The following is a 27,173-nucleotide window of genomic DNA, read 5'->3' on the forward strand; positions in this document are numbered from 1 at the left end:
GCCATCCAACCATCTCATCCTCTGTCATCTCCTTCTCCTTCTGCCCTCAATCTTTCCCAGCATCAGGGTCTTTTCAAATGAGTCAGCTCTTCAAATCAGGTGGCCAAAGTATTGGAGTTTCAGCTTCAGCATCAGTCCTTCCAATGAACATACAGGACTGATCTCCTTTAGGATGGACTGGTTGGATCTCCTTGCAGTCCAAGGGACTCTCAAGAGTCTTCTCCAACACCACAGTTCAAAAGCATCAATTCTTCAGTGCTCAGCTTTCTTTATAGTCCAACTCTCACATCCATACATACCAATGGAAAAACCATAGCCTTGACTAGATGGACCTTTGTTGACAAAGTAATGTCTCTGCTTTTTAATATGCTGTATAGGTTGGTCACAATTTTCCTTCCAAGGAGTAAGCATCTTTTAATTTCATGGCTGCAATCACCATCTGCAGTGATTTTGGAACCCCCCAAAATAAAGTCAGCCACTGTTTCCACTGTTTCCCCATCTATTTGCCATGAAGTGATGGGACCAGATGCCATAATCTTAGTTTTCTGAATGTTGAGCTTTAAGCCAACTTTTTAACTCTCCTCTTTCACTTTCATCAAGAGGCTCTTTAGTTCATCTTCACTTTCTGCCATAAGGGTGGTGTCGTCTGCGTATCTGAGGTTATTGATATTTCTCCCGGCATCTTGATTCTAGCTTGTGCTTCATCCAGACCAGCGTTTCTCATGATGTACTCTGCATATAAGTTAAATAAGCAGGGTGACAATATACAGCCTTGACATACTCCTTTTCCTATTTGGAACCAGTCTGTTGTTCCATGTCCAGTTCTAACTGTTGCTTCCTGACCTGCATACAGGTTTCTCAAGAGGCAGGTCAGGTGGTCTGGTATGCCCATCTCTTTCAGAATTTTCCACAGTTTATTGTGATCCACACAGTCAAAGGCTTTGGCATAGTCAGTAAAGCAGAAATAGATGTTTTTCTGGAACTCTCTTGCTTTTTCGATGATCCAGAGGATATTGGCAATTTGATCTCTGGTTCCTCTGCCTTTTCTAAAACCAGTTTGAACATCTGGAAGTTCACGAGTCATGTATTGCTGAAGCCTGGTTTGGAGAATTTTGAGCATTACTTTACTAGTGTGTGAGCTGAGTGCAATTGTGCGGTAGTTTGAGCACTCTTTGGTATTTCCTTTCTTTGGGATTGGAATGAAAACTGACCATTTCCAGTCCTGTGGCCACTGTTGAGTTTTCCAAATTTGCTGACATATTGACTACAGCAGTTTCACAGCATCACCTTTTAGGATTTGAAATAGCTCAACTGGAATTCCATCACCTCCACTAGTGATGCTGTAGTGATGCTTCCTCAGGCCCACATGACTTCACATTCCAGGATGTCTGGCTCTAGGTGAGTGATCACACCATCGTGATTATCTGGGTCGTGAAGATCTTTTTTGATTGGTTCTTCTGTGTTCTTGCCACCTCTTCTTAATATCTTCTGCTTCTGACAGGTCCATACCATTTCTGTCCTTTATTGAACCCATCTTTGAATGAAATGTTCCTTTGGTATCTCTAATTTTCTTGAAGATATCTCTAGTCTTTCTCTTTCTAGTTCTCATTGAAGAAGACTTTCTTATCTCTCCTTGCTTTTCTTTGGAGCTCTGCATTCAAATGGGTATATCTTTCCTTTTCTCCTTTGCTTTTCACTTTTCTCCTTTTCACAGCTATTTGTAAGGCCTCCTCAGACAGCCATTTTGCTTTTTTGCATTTCTTTTTCTTGGGGATGGTCTTGCTCCCTGTCTCCTGTACAATGTCACAAACCTCCATCCATAGTTCATCAGGCACTCTGTCTATCAGATCTAGTCCCTTAAATCTATTTCTCACTTTCACTGTATAGTCATAAGGGATTTGATTTAGGTCAAATGGTTTAGTGGTTTTCCCCACTTTCTTCAATTTAAGTCTGAATTTGGCAATAAGTAGTTCATGATCTGAGCCACAGTCTGCTCCCGGTCTTGTTTTTGCTGACTGTATAGAGCTTCTCCATCTTCAGCTGCAAAGAATATAATCAACCTGATTTCGGTGTTGGCCATCTGGTGATGTCCATGTGTAGAGTCTTGTGTTGTTGGAGGAGGGTGTTTGCTATGACCACTGCGTTCTCTTGGCAAAACTCCAGTTCCCTGACCAGGGATCAAACTCGGGCCCCCTACATTGGAAGTGTGGAGTCAGCCACCAGGGAGGTCCTAGGTCAGAAGTTTTAAATCTGAACTGACTATCAGACATCCAATTGGATATATTTAGTAGCAGTTGATTAGCAGTTGATTATACAAGTGTGAAATTCGGGGAAAGGTCTGGAATAGTAATATGAATTTAAGAATTGCCAGCATTTAGAAAGCATTTAGAGCTATTGGGTTGGAGAAGTCTCTCAAGAAATGAGGGCAGATAGAGAAGAGTCCTCAAGGAGTGAGCTCTGGGATCCTCTAACTCTAGTGGTTAGAGCTGTGGAGTGTAGAAGCAGAATGAGCTATAATAGTGTGAGGGCCCAGAAGACAAAGGAAGAAAGGAGCAAGAAGAAAGAAATGATGAGAAATGTTGCTTCTAGGTGAATTTGATGAAGATGTATTAGTCACCACTGGCTTAGGTCAGGAGATCACAGATGATCTTGGCAGCAGTATATTTTAAGTGAGGAGCTTCTCCCTAATCTGATTACACCACCCGCCTTATTATTTATGTGGCCACCAATCACATCAAACTAAAAATCTGGGTATTGCTTTTGACTTTTCTCTCTCCCTGTCCTCCTAGATTAATTCACTCACTTCTGTCCATTCCCACAGTCACTACCCTGGGTCAGGCCACCACCTGATCTACTACAATCTGCTTCTCATTTTTTCCTGTGCCCTGCAGCCTAAGTGATCTTTCTTAAAGGGAAGTAGTACCATTTTCACTCTTAGGCTTAAAACCTTTCACTGGCTGCCTGCTCCCTCATGATGTGGTGTAAGCTCTTTAGTGAGGCTTATAAGATCTTTCTTGATTCAACCCCTGCTTATTCCTAAAGTTCTGGCACTATTCCACCCTTCCTACTCCAGCTCCCTAAAAACTCCTCCATCTTCTAATCCTGCATTCAGTACCTAGAACTCACTATGCTCTTTCTGTCCTCTGGAGCTTAACACAGACTCTTTCCTCATCCTAGAACACTGTCCCAGCTCCCTTCTCTCTCCCAGACCTGAGGGTCTGATTCTTACTCAACATTATAGTTTCAGTTTAGAAATAATTACAGACACATGGCCTTCCTCACTAGGTTAGGTCCTGCCCTTCTGCCATGAGTTCTTCTTATAGTATTGGGATTTTGTCAAAAAGTTCATTCAGGTATTCCATAATATCTTACAGAAAAAATATGAACAAATGAAATTTTTGGCCAACTCAATACTTTGTACCTCCCAGATCAAAACACAGACTGTCCTTTAAATACTTATTTCCCCCCAATATATTAGATATAGCATGAGGAAAGGGATTCATCTGACCCCTTTCCATGTGTATCCTTAGAGTTTATCATAATGCTACCCATCTAAGAAATACGTTATGACTTTTGTATTATTTTGTATTGTACTGTACATTTTTGCATTTTATAATTTTTATAATGCAAATTATTTTGTATTATTTTTGTATTTTGTACTTTCTGGTTATTTTAAAACAATGAGTGCGTATGACTTTAAGAATCAGAATGAAGATTTTTTTTTAAAAAAACACAAATTTATAGATACACATTGAAGATTGGTGGCTGCCAGAGGTGGGGGGTGGAGGGTGGGAGGTGAGCAAAATGGTTGAAGGACATCAAAAAGTATACACTTTCAATTATAAAATAAATAGGTCATGGAGATATAGTGTACAGCATGGTGGTTATAGTTGATAGCACTATATTACCTATTTGAAAGTTGCTAAGAGAACACATCTTAAAATTTTTCATTATAAGAGAAAAAATTCTGTAACACTTTCTGTATGGTGACAAATGTTAACTAGACTTATTGTGCTGATCATTTCAACAAATATCAAATCATTATGCTGTATAGAGATAGTGATAGTGAAAGTCGCTTAGTCATGTCTGAATCTTTGGACCCCGTGGACTATACAGTCCATGGAATTCTCCAGGCCAGAATACTGGAGTGCGTAGCCTTTCCCTTCTCCAAGGGATCTTCCCAGCTCAGGGATCAAACCCAGGTTTCCCGCATTGCAAGCGGATTCTTTACCAGCTGAGCCACAGGGGAAGCCCAAAGACTTATTTGGGGAGAAAGGAACCATTATTCTGCCTACCATAACTGGCCTATAATTATTCATAGAATTCCCTTATAGGCCTTTATATTTCTGTACTATCTGTAGTATTGTCCCCTCATTGTTTCTTGATTTTAGTTTTATGTTGTATATCTGAAACTAAGATAATGTTATATGTCAGTTATATCTCAATTTGGGCTTCCCTGGTGGCTCAGATGGTAAAGAATCTGCCTGCAATTCGGGAGACCTGGGTTCGATCCCTGGGTTGGGAAGATCACCTGGAGCAGGGCATGGCAGCCCACTCCAGTATTCTTGCCTGGGGAATCCCCATGGACAGAGGAGCCTGGCGGGCTACAGTCCATGGGATCACAGAGTCAGACATGACTGAGTGACTAAGCACAGCACAGCATACCTCAATTTAAAAAAAGAATGAAGATATTTTCATTTGCGGGGAAAACACCTTCTCTTCCTTACCTCCAAGTGGGAAGTTATCACATGAAATGTATTTAAAAGATGCATTTGGTATTAAATGATGCATATGGTATTGCTACCATAAACAGAAGAATTACTATATTTTAGCCAAAAATCATGCATTAATTTTTCAAATTCACATATTTAAAAAACCTCTTCCCCGAACTTTTTGTTTTTTTTGCTTTTTTCTGATTATAAACATCTTGAACAGAAAAATTTCTCCATATCTCTCCTTAGAATAAATTACTAGAAGTTGGGGGTCTTTGGACAGACAATAGACATTTTTAAAAATCTTTTGGATATATATGTGCCCTATAATTTTCCAGGAAAATTGTACCCTACATACTTCTACTGAAAGGGCATGAAAGCATGTTGCAAATGCTCCCCACAATCCTAGATATTGGATAAATTTGTTAAAACTGCCAAGAAAATGCTGCTTTATTTTTTATGCAGATTGCATTTCTTTGAATAATAATTTGATCGCTAAATTGCTTCAGTCATATCTGACTTTTTGCCAACCAATGGACTGTAGCCCACCAGGCTCCTCTGTCCATGGGATTCTCCAGGCAAGAATACTGCCTGGAGTGGGTTGCCATGCCCTCTCCAGGGGATCTTCCCAACCCTGGGATTGAACCCACACCTCTTATGTCTCCTCCATTGGCAGGAGGGTTCTTTACCACTAGTGTAACCTGGGAAGTCCCACAACTGGATTACAGTAGTTTAAAAAATAATTATTAAACATTTCTTTCTAAATTACCTGCTCATGCCCTTTGCCTATTTCCTGTATTGTATTTGTTTTTTTCCTATTGAAATATCAGAATTATTTAAATATTTAAATAATAAAAGATATTCAACATTTGTTTATAAGTATGGGAACTATTTCCCCTTATTGTCATTTGGCTTTTTTAATACTGAAAATAATATGGATTGTAATTCATAAGCCACTTAAAGTGTATAAGTAAATGGTTTTTAGTAAAATCAGTGCAACCATCACTACAGTTAATCCTGGAACATTTTTCTCACCTCCAAAAGATACCCTTTACCCATTAGTAGTCACTCCACATTTATCCTGGGAGCTCCCATAGTCGTACCCCACCGCCATGACGCCCTCCCACTAATCCATTTTTTGTCTTTACACAGATTTGACTATTTTTGGCATTTCAATAAGTGGAATCATATGAAGTATGATCTCTGATAACTTTTACTTAGCCCGTGTTTAAGATTCATCCATGTTGAAGCATGTGCCAATAATTCATTCTATTAAATTGTTAAATAATATCCATTGTGGGGCTTCCCTGGTGGCTTAGATGGTAAAGAATCTGTCCACAATGTGGGAGACTCAGGTTTGGTCCCTGGGTTGGGAAGATTCCCTGGAGAAGGAAATGGCACCCACTCCAGTATTCCAGTATCCAGGAAATCCCATGGATAGTGGAGCCTGGAGGGTTGCAGTCCACGGGGTGGCAATGAATTGGACACAAGTGTTGTTGTTCATCACTCAGTCGTGTCCAACTCTTTGCAACCCCATGGACTGCAGCATCCCAGGCTTCCCTGTCCTTCACCATCTCCCGGAGCAGGCTCAAACTCATGTCCATTGAGTTGATGATGCCATCCAACCATCTCGTCCTCTGTTGTCCCCTTCTCCTCCTGCCTTCTATCTTTCCCAGCATCAGGGTCTTTTTCAATGAGTCAGCTCTTCATATCAGGTGGTCAAAGTATTGGAGCTTTAGCTTCAACATCAGTCCTTCCAATGAATATCCAGGGTTGATTTCCTTTAGGATTGACTGGTTTGTTCTCCTTGCAGTCCAAGAGACTCTCCCAAGAGTATTTCCCAACACAACAGTTTGAAAGCATCAATTCTTTGGCACTCAGCTTTCTTTATGGTCCAACTCTCACATCTATACATGACTACTGGAAAAACCATAGCTTTGATTATATGGACCTTTGTCGGTAAAGTAATGTCTCTGCTTTTTAATATGCTGTCTAGGTTGGTCATAGCTTTTCTCCCAAGGAGCAAGGATCTTTTAATTTCATGGCTGCAGTTACCATCTACAGTGATTTTGGAACCCAAGAAAATAGTCTGTTACTGTTTCCACTGTTTTCCCATCTGTTTGCCATGAAGTGATGGGACTGGATGCCATGATCTTCATTTTTTGAATGCTGAGTTTTTGGTTTTTTTTTTTTTCCTTTTTTTTTTTTTTTTTTTTAGTGGGAAGGAAAGAGCGCAAGGGCCCCGCGAGCACCCACGTGCCGTCATCTTCCCTCTCCCTGCCGCCAGGACCAGAGGGAAGGGACACGTGCGCGCACGGAGGTGACAGCCGCGACAGGCGCGCGCCACCAGCCCCCCGGCCCCGCTAGCCCCCCCCCCCGGGAAAGGGGACGAGCGGGGCCGCCCTGCGGTGCCCCCGGACTCTCGTCCGCGCCACGCCTCTCCCCCCATCCCCCGTCCCAGCCCGCGGGGCGAGGGCCCGCGGCGGGGAAGCGGAGGAGGGCGCAGCACCCCGAGGCCGGGAGGCGCCGTCAGGGGCGCCCCCCTCTTCTCCTCCCTCTCCTCGACCCGCTCCCACCCCCCACCCCGGCTCCGTGGAGGACGGCGGCCCCTCGGCGGCCCCTCGACCGCCCCGGGGAGTGGCAGAGCCCGCGGAGGGAAAAGAGCGAGGGTGGCACGGTCCACCACAACGCCCCGGCCTGCCAGCGGGCGGCCGGAGCGACAAACCCTTGTGTCCAGGGCTGACTTTCAATAGATCGCAGCGAGGGAGCTGCTCTGCTACCTACGAAACCCCGAGAATGCTGAGTTTTAAGTCAGCTTTTTCACTCTCCTCTTTCACCTTCATCAAGAGGCTCTTTAGTTCCTTTTTGCTTTCTGCCATAAGGATGGTGTCATATGCATCTGAGGTTATTGATATTTCCCCCGGCAATCTTGATTCCAGCTTGTGCTACATCCAGCCCGGTATTTTAAGAGTCAGACATGACTGAGCAACTGAACTGAACTGAACTGAACTCTGCATTTAAGTTCAATAAGCAGGGTGACAATCTTCAGCCTTGTACTCTTTTGCCAATTTGGAACCAGTCCGTAATTTCATGGCCGGTTCTAACTGTTGCTTCTTGACCCGCATACAGATTTCTCAGGAGGCAGGTCAAGTGGTCCGGTATTCCCATCTTTAGAATTTTCCACAGTTTGTTGTGATCTACACAGTCAAAGGCTTTAGCATAGTCAATGAATCAGAATTACATGTTCTTCTGGAATTCTCTTGCTTTTTCTATGATCCAGTGGATGTTTGCAATTTGATCTTTGGTTCCTCTGCCTTTTCTAAATCCAGCTTATATATATGGAAGTTCTCAGTTCACATACTGTTGAAGTCTAGCTTGGAGGATTTTGAGCATGACATTTTTAGCATGTGAAATGAGTGCAACAGTGTGGTAGTTTGAACATTCTTTGGCATTGTCCTTCTTTGGGATTGGAATGAAAACTGACCTTTTCCAGTCCTGTGGCCACTGCTGAGTTTTCCAAATTTGCTGGCATATTGAGTGAAGCACTTTAACAGCATTATCTTTTGGGACTTGAAATAGTTCAACTGGAACTATTCCATCACCTCTATTAGGTTTGTTTGTAGTGATGCTTCCCCTAAGGTCCACTTGACTTTGCACTCCAGGATGTCTGGCTCTAGGTATTAGCTCACAGTTGTGATCACACCATTGTGGTTATCCAGGTCACTAAGATCTTTCTTGTACAGTTCTTCTGTGTATTCTTGCCACTGCTTCTTAATATCTTCTGCTTCTGTTAAGTCCATACCTTTTCTGCCCTTTATGTACACATCTTTGCATAAAATATTCCCTTGGTAAATTTCAATTTTCTTGAAAAAATATCTAGTCTTTCCCATCCTATTGTTTTCCTCTCTTTCTTTGCATTGTTCAGTTAGGAAGGCTCTATCTCTTTGCTATTCTTTGGAATTCTGCATTCAGATGGGTGTATCTCTCCTTTTCTCCTTTGCCTTTCACTTCTCTTCTTAGATATTTGTAAGGCCTCCTCAGACAACCATTTTGTCTTTTTGAATTTCTTTTTCTTGGGAAGTTTTGGATCACTGCCTCCTGTACAATGTTATGAACCTCCATCCATAGTTTTTCAGGCACTCAATTAGATCTAATCCCTTGAATCTATTTGCCACTTCCACTATATAATCATAAGGGATTTGATTTAAATCATACCTGAATGGCCTAGTATTTTTCCCTACTGTCTTCAATGTAAGTCTGAATTTTGCAATATGGAGGTCATGATCTGAGCCACAGTCAGCTCCTGGTCTTATTTTTGCTGACTGTATAGAACGTCTCCATTTTCAGCTGCAAAGAATATAGTCAATCTGATTTCGGTATTGACCATCTGGTGATGTCCATGTGTAGAGTCGTCTCTTGTGTTGTTGGGAGAAGGTGTTTGCTATGACCAGTGCATTCTCTTGGCAAAACTGTTAACTTTTGTCCTGCTTCATTTTGTACTCCAGTGCCAAACTTAGCTGCTACTCCAGGTATCTCTTGACTTCCTACTTTTGCATTCCAGTCCCCAGTGATGAAAAGGACATCTTTTTTTGGTGTTAGTCCTAGAAGATCCTAAATGCCTTCATAGAACTCTTCAACTTCAGCTTCTTCAGCATCAGTGGGTGGAGCACAGATTTGGATTACTGTGATACTTGAATGATTAGCCTTGGAAACAAACTGAGATCATTCTGTCATTTTTGAGACTGCGTCCAAGTACTGCATTTCAGACTCTTTTGTTGACTATGAGGGCTGCTCCATTTCTTCTAAGGGATTCTTGCCCACAGCAGTAGATCTAATGGTCTTCTGAATTAAATTTGCCCATTCCCATCCCGACACAACTGAGTGACTAATACATCCATTGTATGAATATACATTTTATTTATCCGTTCATTAATTGTTAGACACAAGGGTTGTTTCTACCTTCTGGCTATTGTGAATAGTGCTGCTATGAATATTCACATACAAATTTTCATTTAAACACCTGTATTCAATTATTTGGGGCATATACCTAGGAGTTAAATTGCTGACTCGTATGGTAACTCCATATTTAACCTTTTGAGGAACTGCCAAACTGTTTTCCAAAGTGGCCACACCATTTGCAGTCCTACCAACAATGTATATTGGGCTTTGCTGGTGGCTCAGCAGTGCAGGAGACTCTAATGCAAGAGACTCCAGTTTGATCCCAAGGTTAGGAAGATCCCCTGGAGAAGGAAATGGCAACCCACTCCAGTATTCTTGTCCAGGAAGAGGAGACTGGCAGGCTACAGTCCATGGAGTTGTAAGGGTTGGACACGATTTAATGGCACTACCACAACAGTGTATGAACGTTCTGATTTTTCTACATCCTCACCAACATTTGTTATTCATTATCTGGGGTTTTTTTGCTTTTCTTTTTAATTTTAGTCAGCTTAGTGGATTTGAAGTGATATCTCCTTATAGCTCTGGTTTGCACTTCCCTATTACTCATGTTAAACATTGTATCATGTGTTTATGGCTCTTATCTGCTTTTACTTTTTTTCAAGATACTTTTCACCACACAGAGGTTTTAAACTCAAATGTAGTTTTGATTTAAATATGGACAGATGAATAAATGTCATATCAAATTTTAAGTGTCAAAATGAATTTTTCCCAAAAAAATGGTATTCAAAATAAATCTATTTCTGATATGAAAATAAGTATCATTCAGTCAATACATTTTTTATTTTCCAAACTGTGACACATTCTTACTGAGCATTGCACTTACCATGAACAGCTCCTCTGGGGGCTTATTTCCATCTAGCTCAATGAGATACTGGGAATCATGTTCAGCCATTACTTCCTGCAGATAATCAAAAAGAAGCCTTATCATTCAGGATCATTGGCAAAAGTTCAGTCTTCATATACCATGAAGAAATCTTTAACGCTAAATTATTTGCTTTATACATGACATACTGGATGTTATTTTCAGTGCTCAGGAGAACTTTTACAAAAGCCTAAACTAGTCGTACCATGAATTCTGCTCTTTCTGTTTCTTCTGTTTTTCTCTACAGTGAAGCCAGTCTTTCCCAAAAGAAATGTTTGGGGGCATCCATCTCTCTGCATATTTTCATAGAATATTTTCTGCCAAACTGCTAGGTAAAGAATGGGCTTGGTTTGTTTCACTTTTTATTCCCTTGGCTGTGGGTGATGTTCAATATCTAGAAATCCATCTCTGTAAACCACTGAACCATAACCTCTGTGCATTTTGTTAGACCTTTCTTTTCCTTAACATTCATGGAAAGTCTTTACCTTTATCCGCCATATGGTTTGCAAATGTTTTACCTGGCTATGATTTAGAATTTGACTTTGTTTATGGTATCTTTTGTATTATAAAATATATTTATGATGAGATCTGTTATCATTGTTTCTGAATTTCCTTTCTTCTTTAAATTAGATTTTTCTGTATCTCAAGGTTGGATTAATATTCTTATAAATTTTCTTCCATTCCCAGAAAGTAGGGATGGTGGAGAGATAAGATCCACCTCTACCCTTCCTCAAAGACTCAGATAAGATCCATCTCCATCTTTTTTCATGGTTTCCATAAGACCCTTATTTACTTGCCTCCATAAAACTCTAGCCCCTCTCTTTGATAAAGTCCTCATTAGTGAATATTTTTCTGCTGCCATAGTTTGAACAAAATCACCTACTTAAATGTCCAGTACATTTTGTCTTTCATAATACAGTGCAAGGTTAGGTTCTAAGTGTTTCTCTACTTTTAGACAGAAGGACCATTATGCCTGCATCGTTTAACCATAAATTCAGTTCAGTCACTCAGTCATGTCTGACTCTTTGCAACCCTACAGATTGCAGCACGCCAGGCCTCCCTATCCATCACCAACTCCCGGAGTTTACTCAAACTCATTTCCACTGAGTCAGTGATGCCATCCAAACATCTCATCTTCTGTCATCCCCTTCTCCTCCTGCCTTCAATCTTTCCCAGCATCAGGGTTTTTTCAAATGAGTCAGTTCACATCTGACCAAAGTATACTGTGGCCAAAGTACTGGAGTTTCAACTTCAGCATCAGTCCTTCCAATGCATATTCAGGACTGATTTCTTTTAGAATGGACTGGTTTGATCTCCTTGCGGTCCAAGGGACTCTCAAGAGTCTTCTCCAACACCACAGTTCAAAGCATCAATTCTTCTAGTAGAATCCAAGAATCCAACCATAAATTACGATGTTCTAAACAAGGATGTACATTATGCTTTTCTGCATTTCAGATACTTTCCTTAAACTAGATTCTGTTTATTTAATAGCCTTTTTACCTTAAATTAAAAATTTTTTTTTTTTGCTGTACCACACAGTATGTGGTATCTTAGTACCCTGACCAGGGATCAAACCTACAACCTCTGCAGTGGAATCTCAAAGTCTTAACCACTAGACCACCAGGGAAGTCCTAAGCTAGCTTCTTAAGAATGAAGTTAGTGTACTAAGTCTAAAGGTATGAAGACTCTTAAGGCTAAAGACACAAACACCAGGTCAAGCTGGGATTTGAAGACAGGCAGGAATGAAGACTTGGCCTTGGATTACTCCTGAAGCAGGACAGAAACCAGACATTGATGCAGTTACTTTGCTCCTCCTTACTTTCCTCATGTCTTTTAGAGGAACACTGAATTTTGGTGGTCTTGGCCTCCCAAGTGAATCCACATCTCAGCCAGGTCAGAGGAGACTAGAACTGTAGGCTCCTGCCTTTCAAGGCTCTTCCCGACCTCCCGCCACACATATGAGCACCCTGGAATTACCATACAAGGCAAGCTATACACTGTTCAGCAAGCATCACTAGACCTGAAGTCTAGGTTCTTGGCCTAGAAATCTTTATCTGAGCAGTCAGTTCTTATCTATGCTTTGCTGCAGGGCGTAGAAATGTTCCACTTCTGTGCTTTACTCAGGCAAGCTATCTAAAAACCACCATACTAATTAATTCCTTTCAGCAGGGTATGGGAGTGTTTGCTTTACCATACCTACTTGCTAGAATTAGGGATTCTTTTTCCTTGTCCACCTTTTAAAATTTAATTGAGGAAATATTTCTTTCGCATTTAATTATTATCAGCAAAGCTGAATATTTTTCTATAGACTTGTTACTCTTTTGTCATTAATTTTTGTGAATTGTCTGCTCATATTTGTTACCCATTTACCATCTGGAGGGTAAGACCTTACAGGTTTTAGAAAAATCGTATCTATGATATTTTTTCTTACATTTTTAAAAATTGAAGAATAGTTGATTTACAATGTTATGTTAATTTCTGCTATATAGCAAAATGATTGTTATATATGTATATGTATTAATTCTTTTCCATGTGGTTTATCATAGGATATTGAATATAGTTCCTGTGCTATATATTAGGACCTTGTTATTTATCCATTCTATATATATTAATACTAATTTGCATCTGCTAACCCCAAACTTCCAATCCATCCCTCCTTTACCCACTGTCCTCTTGTCAACCATGTCTGTTCTTTATGTCTGTGAGTCTATGAACTTTCAACATATTAAAGCTTTAAATATTTTATCACAGTTGATGTGGATATTTTTCTTTTTGAGTAAAGATTTTTAAAATTATGTCCAGAAATTTACATGCAATGAAATGGAAGCTGTTCTTTTTCCTTTGTGATCTCATTATTTGTTCAACTGAACATCTGTCAAGCATTTACCACTTGCCAGACTTTGGGCACTGCACTGGACTTTGATGATGCTGGAAGTCCCTATCCTTGAAGAGACCACCTCTGCTTCCTACTCCCAACTCCCTGCCCATGAATATAATTCTATAATCTTCTGAATCTGATTTCAGTTATGCTTTATTCATACCCAATGCCAGCCACTTAAGGAATATGTAGAATATTTTTGTGAAGGAGAAAGAATGTTATAGATAGACATGTAAATTACAATTAAGAAGCTATGTTTAGAGGCCAGGGATAGAAGAGGAAGAAGGGAGGAATCAAAGTCATACATAAGAAAACAAAAATACTGAATCACTGTGCTGCCTACCTGAAACTAACACAATACTATAAATAAATTTAAAAAATAAAACAATTTGGATCTCACTGAAGGGGTGGACAATGAAAATGAAAATTATTCACTTGTCTCTAAAAATATATAAACATTATAAAACATCATGAAACAAATTCTTTTAATTTCTCCATCAGATCGAAAGAGGCAATTTGAGGACTGTTTTTCATTTGCCTTTGTAATTCTGTTGCTTAGCATGGTATCTGGCCAAATACCATATAATAAATGTTTGTTGAATAAATCTCCAGTAGAAATTGGGCAGAGTCTGCCCTGGATTTTTAACCGTAAAAATATGCTTTTCAATAATCATAATTTCAGTAATAATCCTTTTAAAATGCTAATTCTTTTAATTATAACTTTCCTATTACAATATATAATAGCCTTATCATATTTACAAATAACCAACTTTGAATAGGATACACAGAGAAACCAGTCTTGGATGGCTTTCTTTAGATTGTAATTAAATTAACAGTTCCTATCAGAATAAAAGATGCACCTTAAGTGTACATTTGTTTTTATAAACCCATACATTTTGGATTCAAAATGCTTTCACAAAACAATGTCTTAATATGGACTTTCCAATCCCCAACCATAAATAAATTCCCCTAATGACTTTTGAAAAATGCAATTCATTTATCACTTTTCAGCAGCACTGTTGCTTTGTAAGAGTAAAATAATGGTGCTCTGTGAAACAGCCTTTGGAATGCAATCTTATTCTGATAGCATTTCACCCAGCTCAAGAGGAGGAGAATGAAGCAGATAATACACAAGGTGAAGAAATGTGAAAGCTATTTAACCAGGGATAAAACACAAATAGGGCTTCACTGGCAGCTGAGCAGTAAAGAATCTGCCTGCAATGCAGGAGACGCAGGTTTGATCCTTAGGTTGAGAAGATCCCCTGGAGGAGGAAATGGCAACCCATTCCACTACTCTTGCCTGGAGAATCCCATGGACAGAGGAGCCTGGTGGACTACAGTCCATAGGGTCACAAAGAGTTGGACATAAACCAAAGCAACTTAGCATACATGCATGCAAAACACAAATATCAACATTCCTTTTTCAGCAATATATCTTTTTCTTACTTCTAAAGGATGAAGAATTATTTCCTTATAAAGGTTAACAATGTATTCGATATTTTCCAAATAATCCTCAGGTCTCTGAACGAGGTGTTGAAGAACTTCAGCCACTATCTGCATTTCAGCGATAAATGCCTAAATGGAAAAGAAGTTATGTTGAATATCTTTATATTAATGATTACTTCATTTGCAAGTCATATCCCTCTCTCCCTACACCTGCATGCCATTTTGGGGTAAGAAGCAGGGTAAAGGGGAGATTGGAAATAGGATTTTTATTTTAGAGAGATTGAACACCCTGAAGGTCTTTTATCAGATGGAATAAAGTTTTAAATTGACTTGGATACTTACTCATTTCTTTTGCCCCCCAGTGAGTAGGGAAGAGTATGGAAATAACATCAGATTTTTAGAGACAAAATAAAGAAGCTGGATTTTCTCTAAGTACCTGAGTTTGTAGCTCATTCACTCATTGATTCATTCATTTATTAATAGTAAAGCTTAAGTGCCTACCCCATGCCAGACGCTGTTCTAGGAGCTTGAAATATGACAGAGAACAAAACTAAGGGCTTGGGGCTTAGACAGCACACATCCCAATTGAGGAAGACAGAGCATAAACAAGTAGACAAATGAATACATCACAGGTTAGGCTGTGGTGGTAAGAGCTAAGAAGAAAGATAATGGCAGGGGAGAAGGGATGAAGAGTGATGGGGGAAGGTGGTTATGAAAGGGTTCACAGAAAAAAATGACATTGTATCATATTTATTACCCCATTATTATCATCATATTTGGGCTTCCCAGGTGGTGCTAGTGGTAAAGAACCCACTTGCCAATGCAGGAGACTGAGATGCAGGTTCAATCTCTGGGTTAGGAAGAACCCCTGGAGGAGGAAATGGCAATCCACTCCAGTATTCTTTCCTGGAGAATCCCATGGACAGAGGAGCCTGGTGGGCTACAGTCCATAGGGTTGCAAAGAGTTGGACATGACTGAAGCGACTTGACACTCACGCACATATTTATTATACTAATTATGATGGTATGCTTTATTCATGTTAAAACGACACACTTTTATTCCTATTTGCTATGAGGTTTTCTTGGAATATTTACCTAGAATAGTTGCTGGTTATTTATCTAATGCCTTATTTGCACAGGGGAGATTATTTTATATTTTTAAATGGGCATTCTTACATTAATAGGTTTTTAAAATTGAGATATAATTGACATATAACATTACATTAGTTTCAGGTGTACAATAGAATGATTCAATACAGTTGATCTTTGGGCACTGCGAGTCTGAATTGTGTGGGTCCACTGATAGGATATTTTTCAATAGTAAATACATAGTGCTACATGATCTGTTGTTGGTAGGATGCAGAACCCTGGATATAGAAGGCTGATTGTAAAGTTAACTTGGATTTTCAACTGCACAAAGGTTCAGTGCCCCAACTCTGGAGATGTTCAAGGATCAACTGTATTTGTACTTATTGTGAAATGATCATAATAAGTCTAATTAACATCCATCATCATACATACATGCGTACATGCTAAGTCGCTTCAGTTGTGTCTGACTCTTTGCAACCCTATGGACTGTAGCCTCCCAGAGTCCTCTGCCCATGGGATTCCAGGCAAGAATCCTGGGGTGGGTTGCCATTTCCTTCTCCAGGGGATCTTCCCAACCCAGGAATCGAACCCAGGTCTTCCACATTACAGGCGGATTCTTTTCTGTCTGAGCCACCAGGGAAGCCCATCATCATACATAGTAACAGTTTTTTTCTTGTGATGAGAACTTTTAAGATCTGTTCTTAAATGAAAGAACAAATGCCAAAAATTCATTTAACCCATTAGTGAGGGAAACAGCAGGGTGACAACACTGAAGTATATATAATTACTGAAATCAGAGTGCAAAGTTTGATATTAATATCCTTAACATCCTTCAGGGCAATAACATCCTTCAGGGCAATAACATCCTTCAGGGAAATAAAACTGTTGCCTTTGGGGTTTATCTTTTCTACTAGACAAATGATTTGCAACGTATCCTTCTCTACATTAACATCAGACTTAACTGAGTCTAGGCCCTAATAGAAATAGTATTTATTCAAGATAATTTATAAGTTATAGAAACTATTTTAAATTACTAAACATTATAAATAAGTAAATCTATAATAGAAATCACAGGTATATTTCAATAGACCAAGGACTGGCAAGCTATGACCTGTCTCACTCACCCCAGTTGACTAAATGCAGCCCATTACCTATTAACTTCTTGAGTGAGTGAGTGAAAGTCACTCAGTTGTGTCAGACTCTTTGCAACCCCATGACTATACAGTCCATGGAATTCTCCAGGCCAGAATACTGGAGTGGGTAGCCTTTCCCTTCTCCAGGGAAATCTTCCCAACCCAGGGATTGAACCCAGGTCTCCCGCATTGCAAGTGGATTCTTTATCAGTTGAACAGAAGAGATGCCCAAGAATACTGGAGTGGGTAGCCTATCCCTTCTCCAGTGGATCTTCCTGACACTTAGTATCAAATTTTCCTCATTAAGTCTGGTATAAGATTCTTTTGAGGTCCTGTTGCATTATTCTTACTAGTATTGACTTTAGGATTGTTATTATATGTGGAATTGGGATATAGATTTCTTTTCATGTGCTCTCTTTGCCAGAGTTTGGAATCGGGGTTATGTTAAGTTCATGTATTGGATTCTACCTGGGCTACCTTCTTCCTCAAATTACATATGTTTTCTGTTGCTCTGACTCTTCACACTAGCTTGCATAGTGCTTGACACTTGTCAGGTGACCAGTAACTCTCTGTTGCTATGAAATGAAGCAGATTAGCTGTCAGGATATGGAGGGACTTCCATACTGACAAGAAGGATGACCTTAAACTTGATGACCTTTATATTATGATCTAACAGTTCTTGAAAACATGAAGTATTTTTGCTGTTTCCTCTAACTGAATCAAACCTTAAGGAAAATATAATTTTCTGTATAGAATATTCATATTTTGTCATTGAATTATAGCAATTTTTAAAAAATGAAACCGATATAGCAGGCAAGGTGTTTTTTATTTATCTTTTTTAAAATTTTAATTTATTTGGCTGCGCCAGGTCTTAACTGTGGCATGTGGGATCTAGTTCCCAGATCAGGAATTGAACCCAGCTCCCCCTGCATTGGGAGTGCAGAGTCTTAACCACTGGACCACCAGGGAAGTCCCTATAGCAAATTTTAGAAGTATAGTATCTTGTACACAGATATTACCTCTTCTTCTTCTTGCTCTTCTTCCTCTTCCCCCTCCTCTTCTCCTTTTCCTTCCTTTTGGGCTTCTTTCTTCTTTTTCCTACGATTCTCAATGACTTCAGGATCCCACTGATCTCTTGTGTATATGTATCCTGTACTACTGTGCTGCCTTTGCCCCGAAATTCTTTGGCATAAATCATAGTCAGGGCACTAAGGAACAACATTAACCATTACTCAAAACATTTTGAGTATACCTTTACTTTCTGTTCATATATTATGCAATATATAAACCCCCAAATCCCTCAAAACCCCGAGCAAATGCAGTACCATAAATGGTATTTTGAATCAGATTTCATCACATGCCAAGAGAGGCACAAGATACAACTTTTATGTTATGGCAACACGTTTCTTTACCCAAAAGTAATACATATGACAAAGTTTCAGAAGCTGTAGAATAAAAAAAGAGTTAGAATAACAGTAGAAAGAGCTAGAGAAGTAGCATAGAAAATCTGTTTAGTTAGCAGAGGTACACAGGAGGATTTTGTCAGATTAGTTTGAAAAGGCTGAGAATGGATGAAAATGGTGGGATGGCCACATTATTCCAACAAAAAAATAGATCATGTGTTTATAGTATTTACTATGAGATACAGCTCTACGGATGAAGTATTTCATAAAATAGCATCAGTGAATGGGATCTGAAAGGTCACCTGGTTTAGTCTAACCTTACCATCTGCAAATGAGAAAACTGAATCTGGATAGTAAAAAAGGCCAAAACCAAAGTCTATGAGTGATTTTCTCATTTCAAGTGCTTCCATGTGAATAATATTTCACTTGGTTCTTAAACTAACCCTGTCAGAGAAGTAATACAATATTAGGATTCAAATTTTCAGATCAGAGAAGGACTGCTCTGGCAGCATCAGGTCACAGTGTCATGAGGGGAAACTGCAACCTGAGACCAGGCCTTCTGCTCCATAGCCCACGCTCTGTAACACATTATTAATGATAAACTAAGGTTTGGGGCTGTGAAGCCTGCTCTGAATATTTTTCAGGATAAAAACCTCCGGATGACATTCTCTAGTAGTGGTTTTAAAACATCAGAGTGTAACTCTATATAGAGGACTATAAATAAAGTTTTCTGCTTGTGATTTATTAAGTCTGGAGTGAGGCTCACACATTTTAACAAACATCTTCAGTGATTCTGATGCCAACAGTTTATGCACCACACATTTGAGAAAGAAAGACGGCAAGAAACTTTAGAACTTTTCATGCTAATATTCTGATTTCCTCAGATTACTTCTATATGGGATGGGAATTTATTGATGCAAGACTTTTATTTAGGCTTTCTAATTTTTCACACACAAAAAAGATTTCAACCCATACTGGTAATTTAAAAAAACATATGCATATTTGCCCTCATTCAGCAACCTAGAATACCCACATTTTGGGTCCTTGGCAAAGACTATTGCCTTTAGCTGTCTCCTGTTTTCACGTTATCAGTTCAGTTCCGTTGCTCAGTCATGTCTGACTCTGCAACCCCACGGACTGCAGCACGCCAGGCTTCCCTGTCCTTCACCAACTCCCAGAACTTGCTCACACTCATGTCCATCAAGTCAGTGATGCCATCCAACCAACTCATCCTCTGTCTTCCCCTTCTCTTCCTGCCTTCAATCTTTCCCAACATCAGGGTCTTTTCCAATGAGTTAGTTATTTGCATCAGGTGGCCAAAGTATTGGGGTTTCAACCTCAGCATCAGTCCTTCCAATGAATATTCAGGACTGATTTCCTTTAGGATGGACTGGGTTGATCTCCTTGCAGTCCAAGGGACTCTCAAGAGTCTTCTCCAACACCACAGTTCAAAAGCATCAATTCTTCGGTGCTCAGTTTTCGTTATAGTCCAACTCTCACATCCATACATGACTACTAGAAAACCATAGCTTTGACTAGATGGACCTTTTCACATAAAGGAAGAGATTTATCAATCTTAGGATGAGGCTGTGCCTCAGAGCAGCCCTCAAACTTCAGCAGCATCAGTGTCACCTAGAGAGCTTTTTCAACACAGACAGCTGGATGCCACCCCCCACAGTTTCTGTAGTTCTGGGTTGCTCCCCGAGAATCTGCATTTCTGACAAGCTTCTTGAGTGCTGCTAATGCAGTTGGCTCTAGGAACAAACCCTGAGGACCATTGCTGTAGTGGATCACTGGCCTTTAATGCTTTTTCTCTTTTTTTAAGTACAGACCTCTTTAGAATATGATGAACGCCAGAAGCTTTTGCTTCAGGAAAATGCCCATACACATACAATTTGCATATAATTTCAGATGGTTCATGGGTGCTTAAGTGTTCTTGGACCCCAGGCTTAGAACTTCTGGTCTAAAAATCCCAGACTCCATTCCCAAATAAAGTCAGACCATCGGAGAAGTGTGTGCTGTACTGAAGTTCTGTTTCACACAAGGTCCTCTGATTACACTCCGGCTACCTATAGAAACTGCCATGGACACCTACCGTCACACTTATAATATATATATTATTATATATATATATTATATATATATATATTATATATTATAATATATCAGTGGGGTTAAGGGCTTCATTCTCTACACACAGTACAATGCTTATATTGAAACCATGTTAAGATATATCTCTCATTTAGTTTTTCCTGAGGAATTCCTCATGTGTTCAAGGACAATGTGAATTTTATATAACTGGTCACATTTCCCCTTCTACTTTGGCTTGTCAAACTTAGAACCAAATTCATGACCCAAATTTAGTGAGCATTTGGGGCCTTAATGCCTGCATATCTGTGTGTTCTTATTACACTAAGTCTTACTTTCCTATACACTCTCTATTTTCCATGGCCTAGACTTTATATTTGGTTTCAGTTAAATCTTTGAGATTATTTTTCTTCTCTCCATTATACACATGGGTGACATTCTGAAAGTCACGAAGGGGTATTGATTGGCTCCTGGCCATGATCTGTGGCTGGGGCTGCAGATGACACCACACCCAGCACTGGACGCCACCTGTCTCTCACAGCTGGCCCAAACACACCACTGAGTCCCCGCACCTAAGCTGAGAACCATCTGGTTTATTTATTCTGAGTGGGGGGACCAGGCAGGGTATTATTATAAATAGTTGTCATTCATTTTATAAACTAGTGATCCTCACCTCACCGCATTCTTACCATAACCCTATGAGGCAGCTATCTTTGTATCATCTTTGTGAAGAGGATATTGAGGCTCCTAAATGTGATTCACCAAGTTCTACAGTTGGTAAAGGAAAGAACTGGGACCAACCTAGCAATATTATTAACATTCATACATCTGAATCATTTTTTCATCCTTTCATTTTATTTAACTGGCAGAGTTATTAGGTACCATTTATTGTACTAGTTGATGTTTACAGGAGTAAGACATAGTTCCTGCTTCCAAGCAAGGCATGCGTCTAGAAGAAAATGGACAATTATAATATAATGTGGTATTAATAATATGATAGAAAAGAGCAACGTGAGCGGTTGTCAGACAATATTTAACTTTTCTGTGGTGAGTAAAGGGTGGGATATAAGGAGAGAGAGAAGAGAGCGTAGGAATGAGAGTCAGTTAACGTTTGTGTTAATGTGGAGGGCGTGTTCATCAGGGAACGTTCTGTAGAGATGATGCCTGAATTGACTTTCAAAGAATGACTATGATTAAGCCTGGTGAAAGGACAAGAAGGTATTTCCTGTGGACAGAGCTACAGGAGCAAAAGAACGGAGGTATGAGAAAATACAATTCAGTCCCTAAAATTGAAGCATAAGTTATTTTTTCTTAGCTCCTTAAAAGATTAATAACATTCCTTGAATTTAACTACTATCAAAAAGAATGTTTATATACGCTATACTATAAAGACATATTCTTACCTTAATATTGATTATAATGTCAGGTTTCAATTTTAAATTTCTAATTAATTCTATTTGCTGCAGAGTAGTCATGGCATCCTGTGAAAGTGATGGTATTTCAGTGATAATATAGCCTGTAGAGTGAAATATAATTTTAAAAGTTTTATAATATTATCAATATCTGAGAGAGTGGATTTATTATTACTTTATAAAAACATCATTTCTTTATTGATGAATACTAATGCTGATCTTAAAATATCTGTTGACATTTAAAATTTATAGTTAAGGTTATTGCCACATGAAGTATAACTGAATAATGTTTCTCTGGCAATAAAACTATTGGGCTAAAGGAGACATCTTTAAAAATTCCAAATCAATTTATTTTAGGCACAAGAGGTGCCTAGAGAAGGAAATGCCATGCCATTAATTTTTTATCTCATCTTAGGAAAACTCATATGGTGAGTGGTAAAGGTAAATTGTAGGGGTTGCATGGTATATTATTTTTCTTTCTTGAATTAATATTTCATAATAGAATATACATATACAGTGTTTATGTAAGTTACAGAGAATAAAAAAAAATCCATGTAACCCTCATACAGTTTAAGAAACAACATTATTAATATGATTTTGGCTTAGTATGCTTATTGGCTTGCATCCCTACGCCAAAACCTATATCTGCTCATTGAAATTCACCCTTGATGCCATTATCATATTAGTTTCCTTAATATATTTATTTAATATGTCACTCTCTTGTTTGAGAAACCTTTCTCTGTTTTAAAATTTATTTATTTTTTAATTGAAGGATAATTGCTTTACAGAATTTTGTTGTTTCCGTCAAACCTCAGTATGAATCACCCATAGGTATACATGTACTCCCTCCCACCTCCCGCCCCATCCCCTCCTCTAAGTTGATACAGAGTCCCTGTTTGAGTTTCCTGATCCATACAGCAGAGAAACCTTTCTCTCAATAGAACAGAATAAAGTCTTGACTCTGTCACTGGAAATTAAAGGCCTTCGACAAGTTTTTCTGCTGTTTTAGAGAATATTTTTTCCTTGGAGGAACTGACAAATTATGGTTATTAAGCTTTTGATTTTTGGCACACATTTTATAAAAAGTTAGTGGAGTGAGGTTGTCAAGACTGACCAGTGCCTCCTCTGGGACATGAAGGCTGGCATTAACCCCTTGGACTGACACCCTGCAATGCTGGGTGCCATGGTGAAGGTGACTGCCTGACTTAGCCCTGGACTGAATTCAACCGTGGCCCAGCTGACCCATCCTGATCAGATAAATCCACAGACCAGTCAGTCCCCAGAGATCATCACCCGCCCCGCCAACTCTAAGCAACAAGGGATTACACAAGACCTCCCTCCCATCCCCTCTGCTCAGCACTGCTTGCCTCTGTGTATCTGCAGTGGACGACAGAAAGATGCTTGGCACTCTGCTTGCAGGGCTCTCTAGCACCCTGCCCGCTACCACAACCAACGCCACTGCTCAGAGAGCTTCTCAGGCATTCCAAGCGTGACTGTCTGCAGGCATGCCAAACCTTGCGTATACATGTATATTCAAATGAACTTCCTACTTGGTCTCTTTCCGGTGGAACCAGCAGGAAGGTGGGACCAGCAGAAATAGCAGGTTGTTTCCATGGGGTCTGGCTCTTAGTGTTCTGCCTCAGTGTTCTGAGCAATGGATTTGGGGGCTTTACCCACTGAGAGGTGGCCAGTATCATCATATCCAGACCCCAGAAATATATTTATGGAAGAATTGTGGCAGAGATAGTTATGTTGCTTGTCTCACCATTGAAGATTTAGAGGAATAACTTAGTTCTCTAGATCCAATTCTGGGAAGATCTCAAGGGGATATTTCTTAGAGCGACTGAGCCCACTGTTAACCTCTCTAATCCCAGAGATGTGTTGTAAAGATGGAAGCATAGGTGAGGATTCCACCATCCCATCCCACCTTTCCTTGACACCCATTACTAAGCCTTTGTACCCCGTGCTGAAGATGGAAGAATGGTAGACCCCACCCCCTCCTTGCTGGGAAGCTCTGCATATACCATCATAGGCAAGATAGGCACTAGGCAGGCTAATGCCCAGCCTGCATCACCCCCATCAAGGAACAACTCAGACTGTTCACACCACTGCCCAGGGGAAGCCAACTGGCCTGTAGCATCACTTTGCCAGCACTTTCTGGCACAGTGGGAAGAAGGTATTCCCACAAAACCGAAGATGGCATGCCACTGCTCTTAGACTGAAGTGTTGAGAGATCCATGGACATCAGGTGGCTTAGCGTCTAGTCAGGCCTGATAGTTACCTCACCTCATGCCAGCCTGACATGAACGGACACACTGGTGACCAATGACTTACAGTACCATCTACAATATGACACACCGGGGCAGGGGCTGCCCAGACCAGGGCTGTCCATCAGTCACTTGGGAAAATGATTTTTTCTGGAATATAGAAAGAAAGCAGAGAGGGGCTTCTTAGGGTACCCAGGAATTGACTCTCCCTTTTTCTCTCGTGTGAGGATGCAGCTCACGGCATCTGATTTTGGCTCAAGGCCAACACAGCATGACAGGCTGTGAATAAACGGTTTATAACTACAGGTAATGTAAAGTTTTTTTAAATAGTGATAGAAGCTCCGGGTATAAAAGGGCTCTGGTACAGAAAAATATTTGATTGGATCTGGCAATATTTTACTGTGCAGGGTTCCTGGCAGCACATATCCATCTTTAGGGATTTTAGAATTATCAATCACCCAGCCTCACCCAGGCCCTGACCCAAGTTAATATCTCTATTTTGAAAGCCCTTCACTTTCAATATCGCTTCTACCATCCACCAGGCTGCTGGATAAGACCAAACATCAGAAAGAATCCTTGCTTAACAGAGAGTTTCAAACTGTGTTTAGCAAAGTGCTAGGTTCCAAAGAAATTTGGGGCTGCTGTAGGATGGGTGAAGGGAGGCTGGGTAGAAGGGACTTGACATCCTGCCTTCACTGTAGCCCTAAATGAGCCCAGTTGGGCATGCCTAGACTGAGGCCATGCATTTGCATGCTGACAGTGTGGCCCTCAGGCTCAAGAATTATTAAACCACTGACTTTTCCTCTGCCAGCTCCTAGGACCAGTACCAGGGTCCCAGAAGTCTAGGGGAAAGAGGCATACATTGAATGATACCAGGGGGTGTAACTGGCAAAATTCAGAAGCTTAGGAAACTCAAAGACAAATAACCAGTTTCTTCAGCATAAAAAACACAAGATGCTAGACAGAGGTACAGGCAATTCATAGATAAAAGGAAACTGTGACACACGAAGCAATAGCAATATGTGAAACCTGGTTGCCTGCATCCTGCTTCAAACAAACAAACAAACAAACAAGCAAATTAAAGCCAACTAGAAAAAAAAATAAATGAGGTACTGGGTGAAATTTGACCACAGACAGGTGAGTAGATGAATTACTATTAACTTTTAGGTATGATAATGGTAATATGATAAGTTTTAAAGGAATCCTTATCTCTTTGAGATACAAACTAAAACATTTACAGATGATATGATATGGATTAGCTTCAAAGTAAAGTTGGTTGGGGGAGGGGTATAGTCAGAAGTGTGAATAAATAAGACGACGGGACAAGAGCTGTCATTGTTGAAGCTGGGTGAGAGACACATGGGGGGTTTTATACCAGTCTCTCTACTTTCATTTGACATTTTCCATAATAAGTTAAAAAGTTTATGAACATTGTGAATGACAAGCTGAGTAGATTTATTTTTCTAATACTTCTTTTTTTTCTTTCTCTTTTTGCCAGTACTTAACAATATATGCCATCTTTTTGTGACCGAGTAAGTCACCCTAAATTTTCTTAAGAGGTAAGGTGAAGTAAAGAATAAACAAAAAGATATTTGCCTATATACCGTTATATATATTCTTCAGTTTCAATCATTATACTTTTTGAGGTAATTTAATGACCCAAGCTGGAATTCTGTGATTGTCTTTTTTTTTTTTTTACCTTTTTATTCATTTTACTTTCCTCATTCTGAGTGCTTTTCCTAAGTTCATTCTCTTTGTTGGAGGAGGGAATGTCAACCCACTCCAGTATTCTTGCCTGGAGAACTCCCACAGACAGAGAAGCCTGGTGGGCTAAAGTCCATGGAGTCACAAAGAGTCAGACACGACTGAGCGACTAAACACATTCTCTTTATTACTGATCACTAGATAGTTAAATTGGAGAAGGCAATGGCACCCTACTCCAGTACTCTTGCCTGGAAAATCCCATGGACGGAGGAACCTGGTAGGCTGCAGTCCATGGGGTCACGAAGAGTCAGACATGACTGAGCGACTTCACTTTCACTTTTCACTTTTATGCACTGGAGAAGGAAATGGCAACCCACTCCAGTGCTCTTGCCTGGAGAATCCCAGGGATGGGGTCACACAGAGTCGGACATGACTGAAGTGACTTAGCAGTAGCAGTAGCAGATAGTTAAATGGATGGATAAAGTGTATTTATATGAAATAAAAGAGATGATATGTGGATATATTAATATATTTATGTATTAAATGGTTCATTCTGTATATATAGATCTTTCTACATATATATATAGATTTTATACATATATATATATATATATATATAATCTACATCTTTGGCCACTGATCAGCATCAGCTGCAACTAACTATACATGTATACCCACACACATATATGGTCTTCAGTGAGAAGTCTGCTGTTGCTATTTCCACTATTGATTTTCATTGTACTGCACTTTATTTGTGCCCCTGTATTCTTAATAGTCACAGTGCCCTCTCTTAATGTACTGAGCCTATAAAGCGGATCTCTATATTTTTTTCTCTCATTCAGTAAATCTCTTTTAGGTGGATGATTTTCTCCCAAACATATCTTTATTCTTCTTCCTTCTTTGGCAAATGCCATAGAGTTTGTCCTTTTCCTTTTAGTCATCCTGAACTTAAGTAGTCTGTCTTGGGAAATTAGGTCCAAAGTCCCAGTTCAGCATCTGTTTGAGCACAGAGTGATTTCTCGGGTCCAGAGCCAGATAGAGGCTGAAGCCTGCAAGTATCTGGAGCCAGAGGATAAGTTGGTGTCATTCTAGTTCCCATTCCTGTCTTATGAGTGTGGATTAATGCAGAGAAACCTAACCATTGACAGGACTTAATAATAAAACTCAGGGCAAATAGGAAAGCAGAGGCTATCAGAGCTGCATGAAGGACCACAGCAGAT

General features: G+C 39.8%; 1 protein-coding gene across 1 annotated transcript in view; it reads right to left on the reverse strand.

The window, feature by feature from the left end:
- Nucleotides 1–27,173, reverse strand: part of AK9 (adenylate kinase 9) — a 111,396-nt gene that overhangs the window by 73,072 nt on the left and 11,151 nt on the right. Inside the window, exons 6-9 of the mRNA XM_043439340.1 lie at nt 21,974–22,086; nt 18,099–18,287; nt 14,858–14,986; nt 10,491–10,569 (exon numbers count right to left, since the gene is read on the reverse strand). Of these exons, the coding sequence (XP_043295275.1) occupies nt 10,491–10,569; nt 14,858–14,986; nt 18,099–18,287; nt 21,974–22,086 (510 nt within the window). The remainder of the gene's footprint in view (nt 1–10,490; nt 10,570–14,857; nt 14,987–18,098; nt 18,288–21,973; nt 22,087–27,173) is intronic.

This window comes from Cervus canadensis, chromosome 20 (assembly GCF_019320065.1).
Source record: "Cervus canadensis isolate Bull #8, Minnesota chromosome 20, ASM1932006v1, whole genome shotgun sequence".
Taxonomy (NCBI): domain Eukaryota; kingdom Metazoa; phylum Chordata; class Mammalia; order Artiodactyla; family Cervidae; genus Cervus; species Cervus canadensis.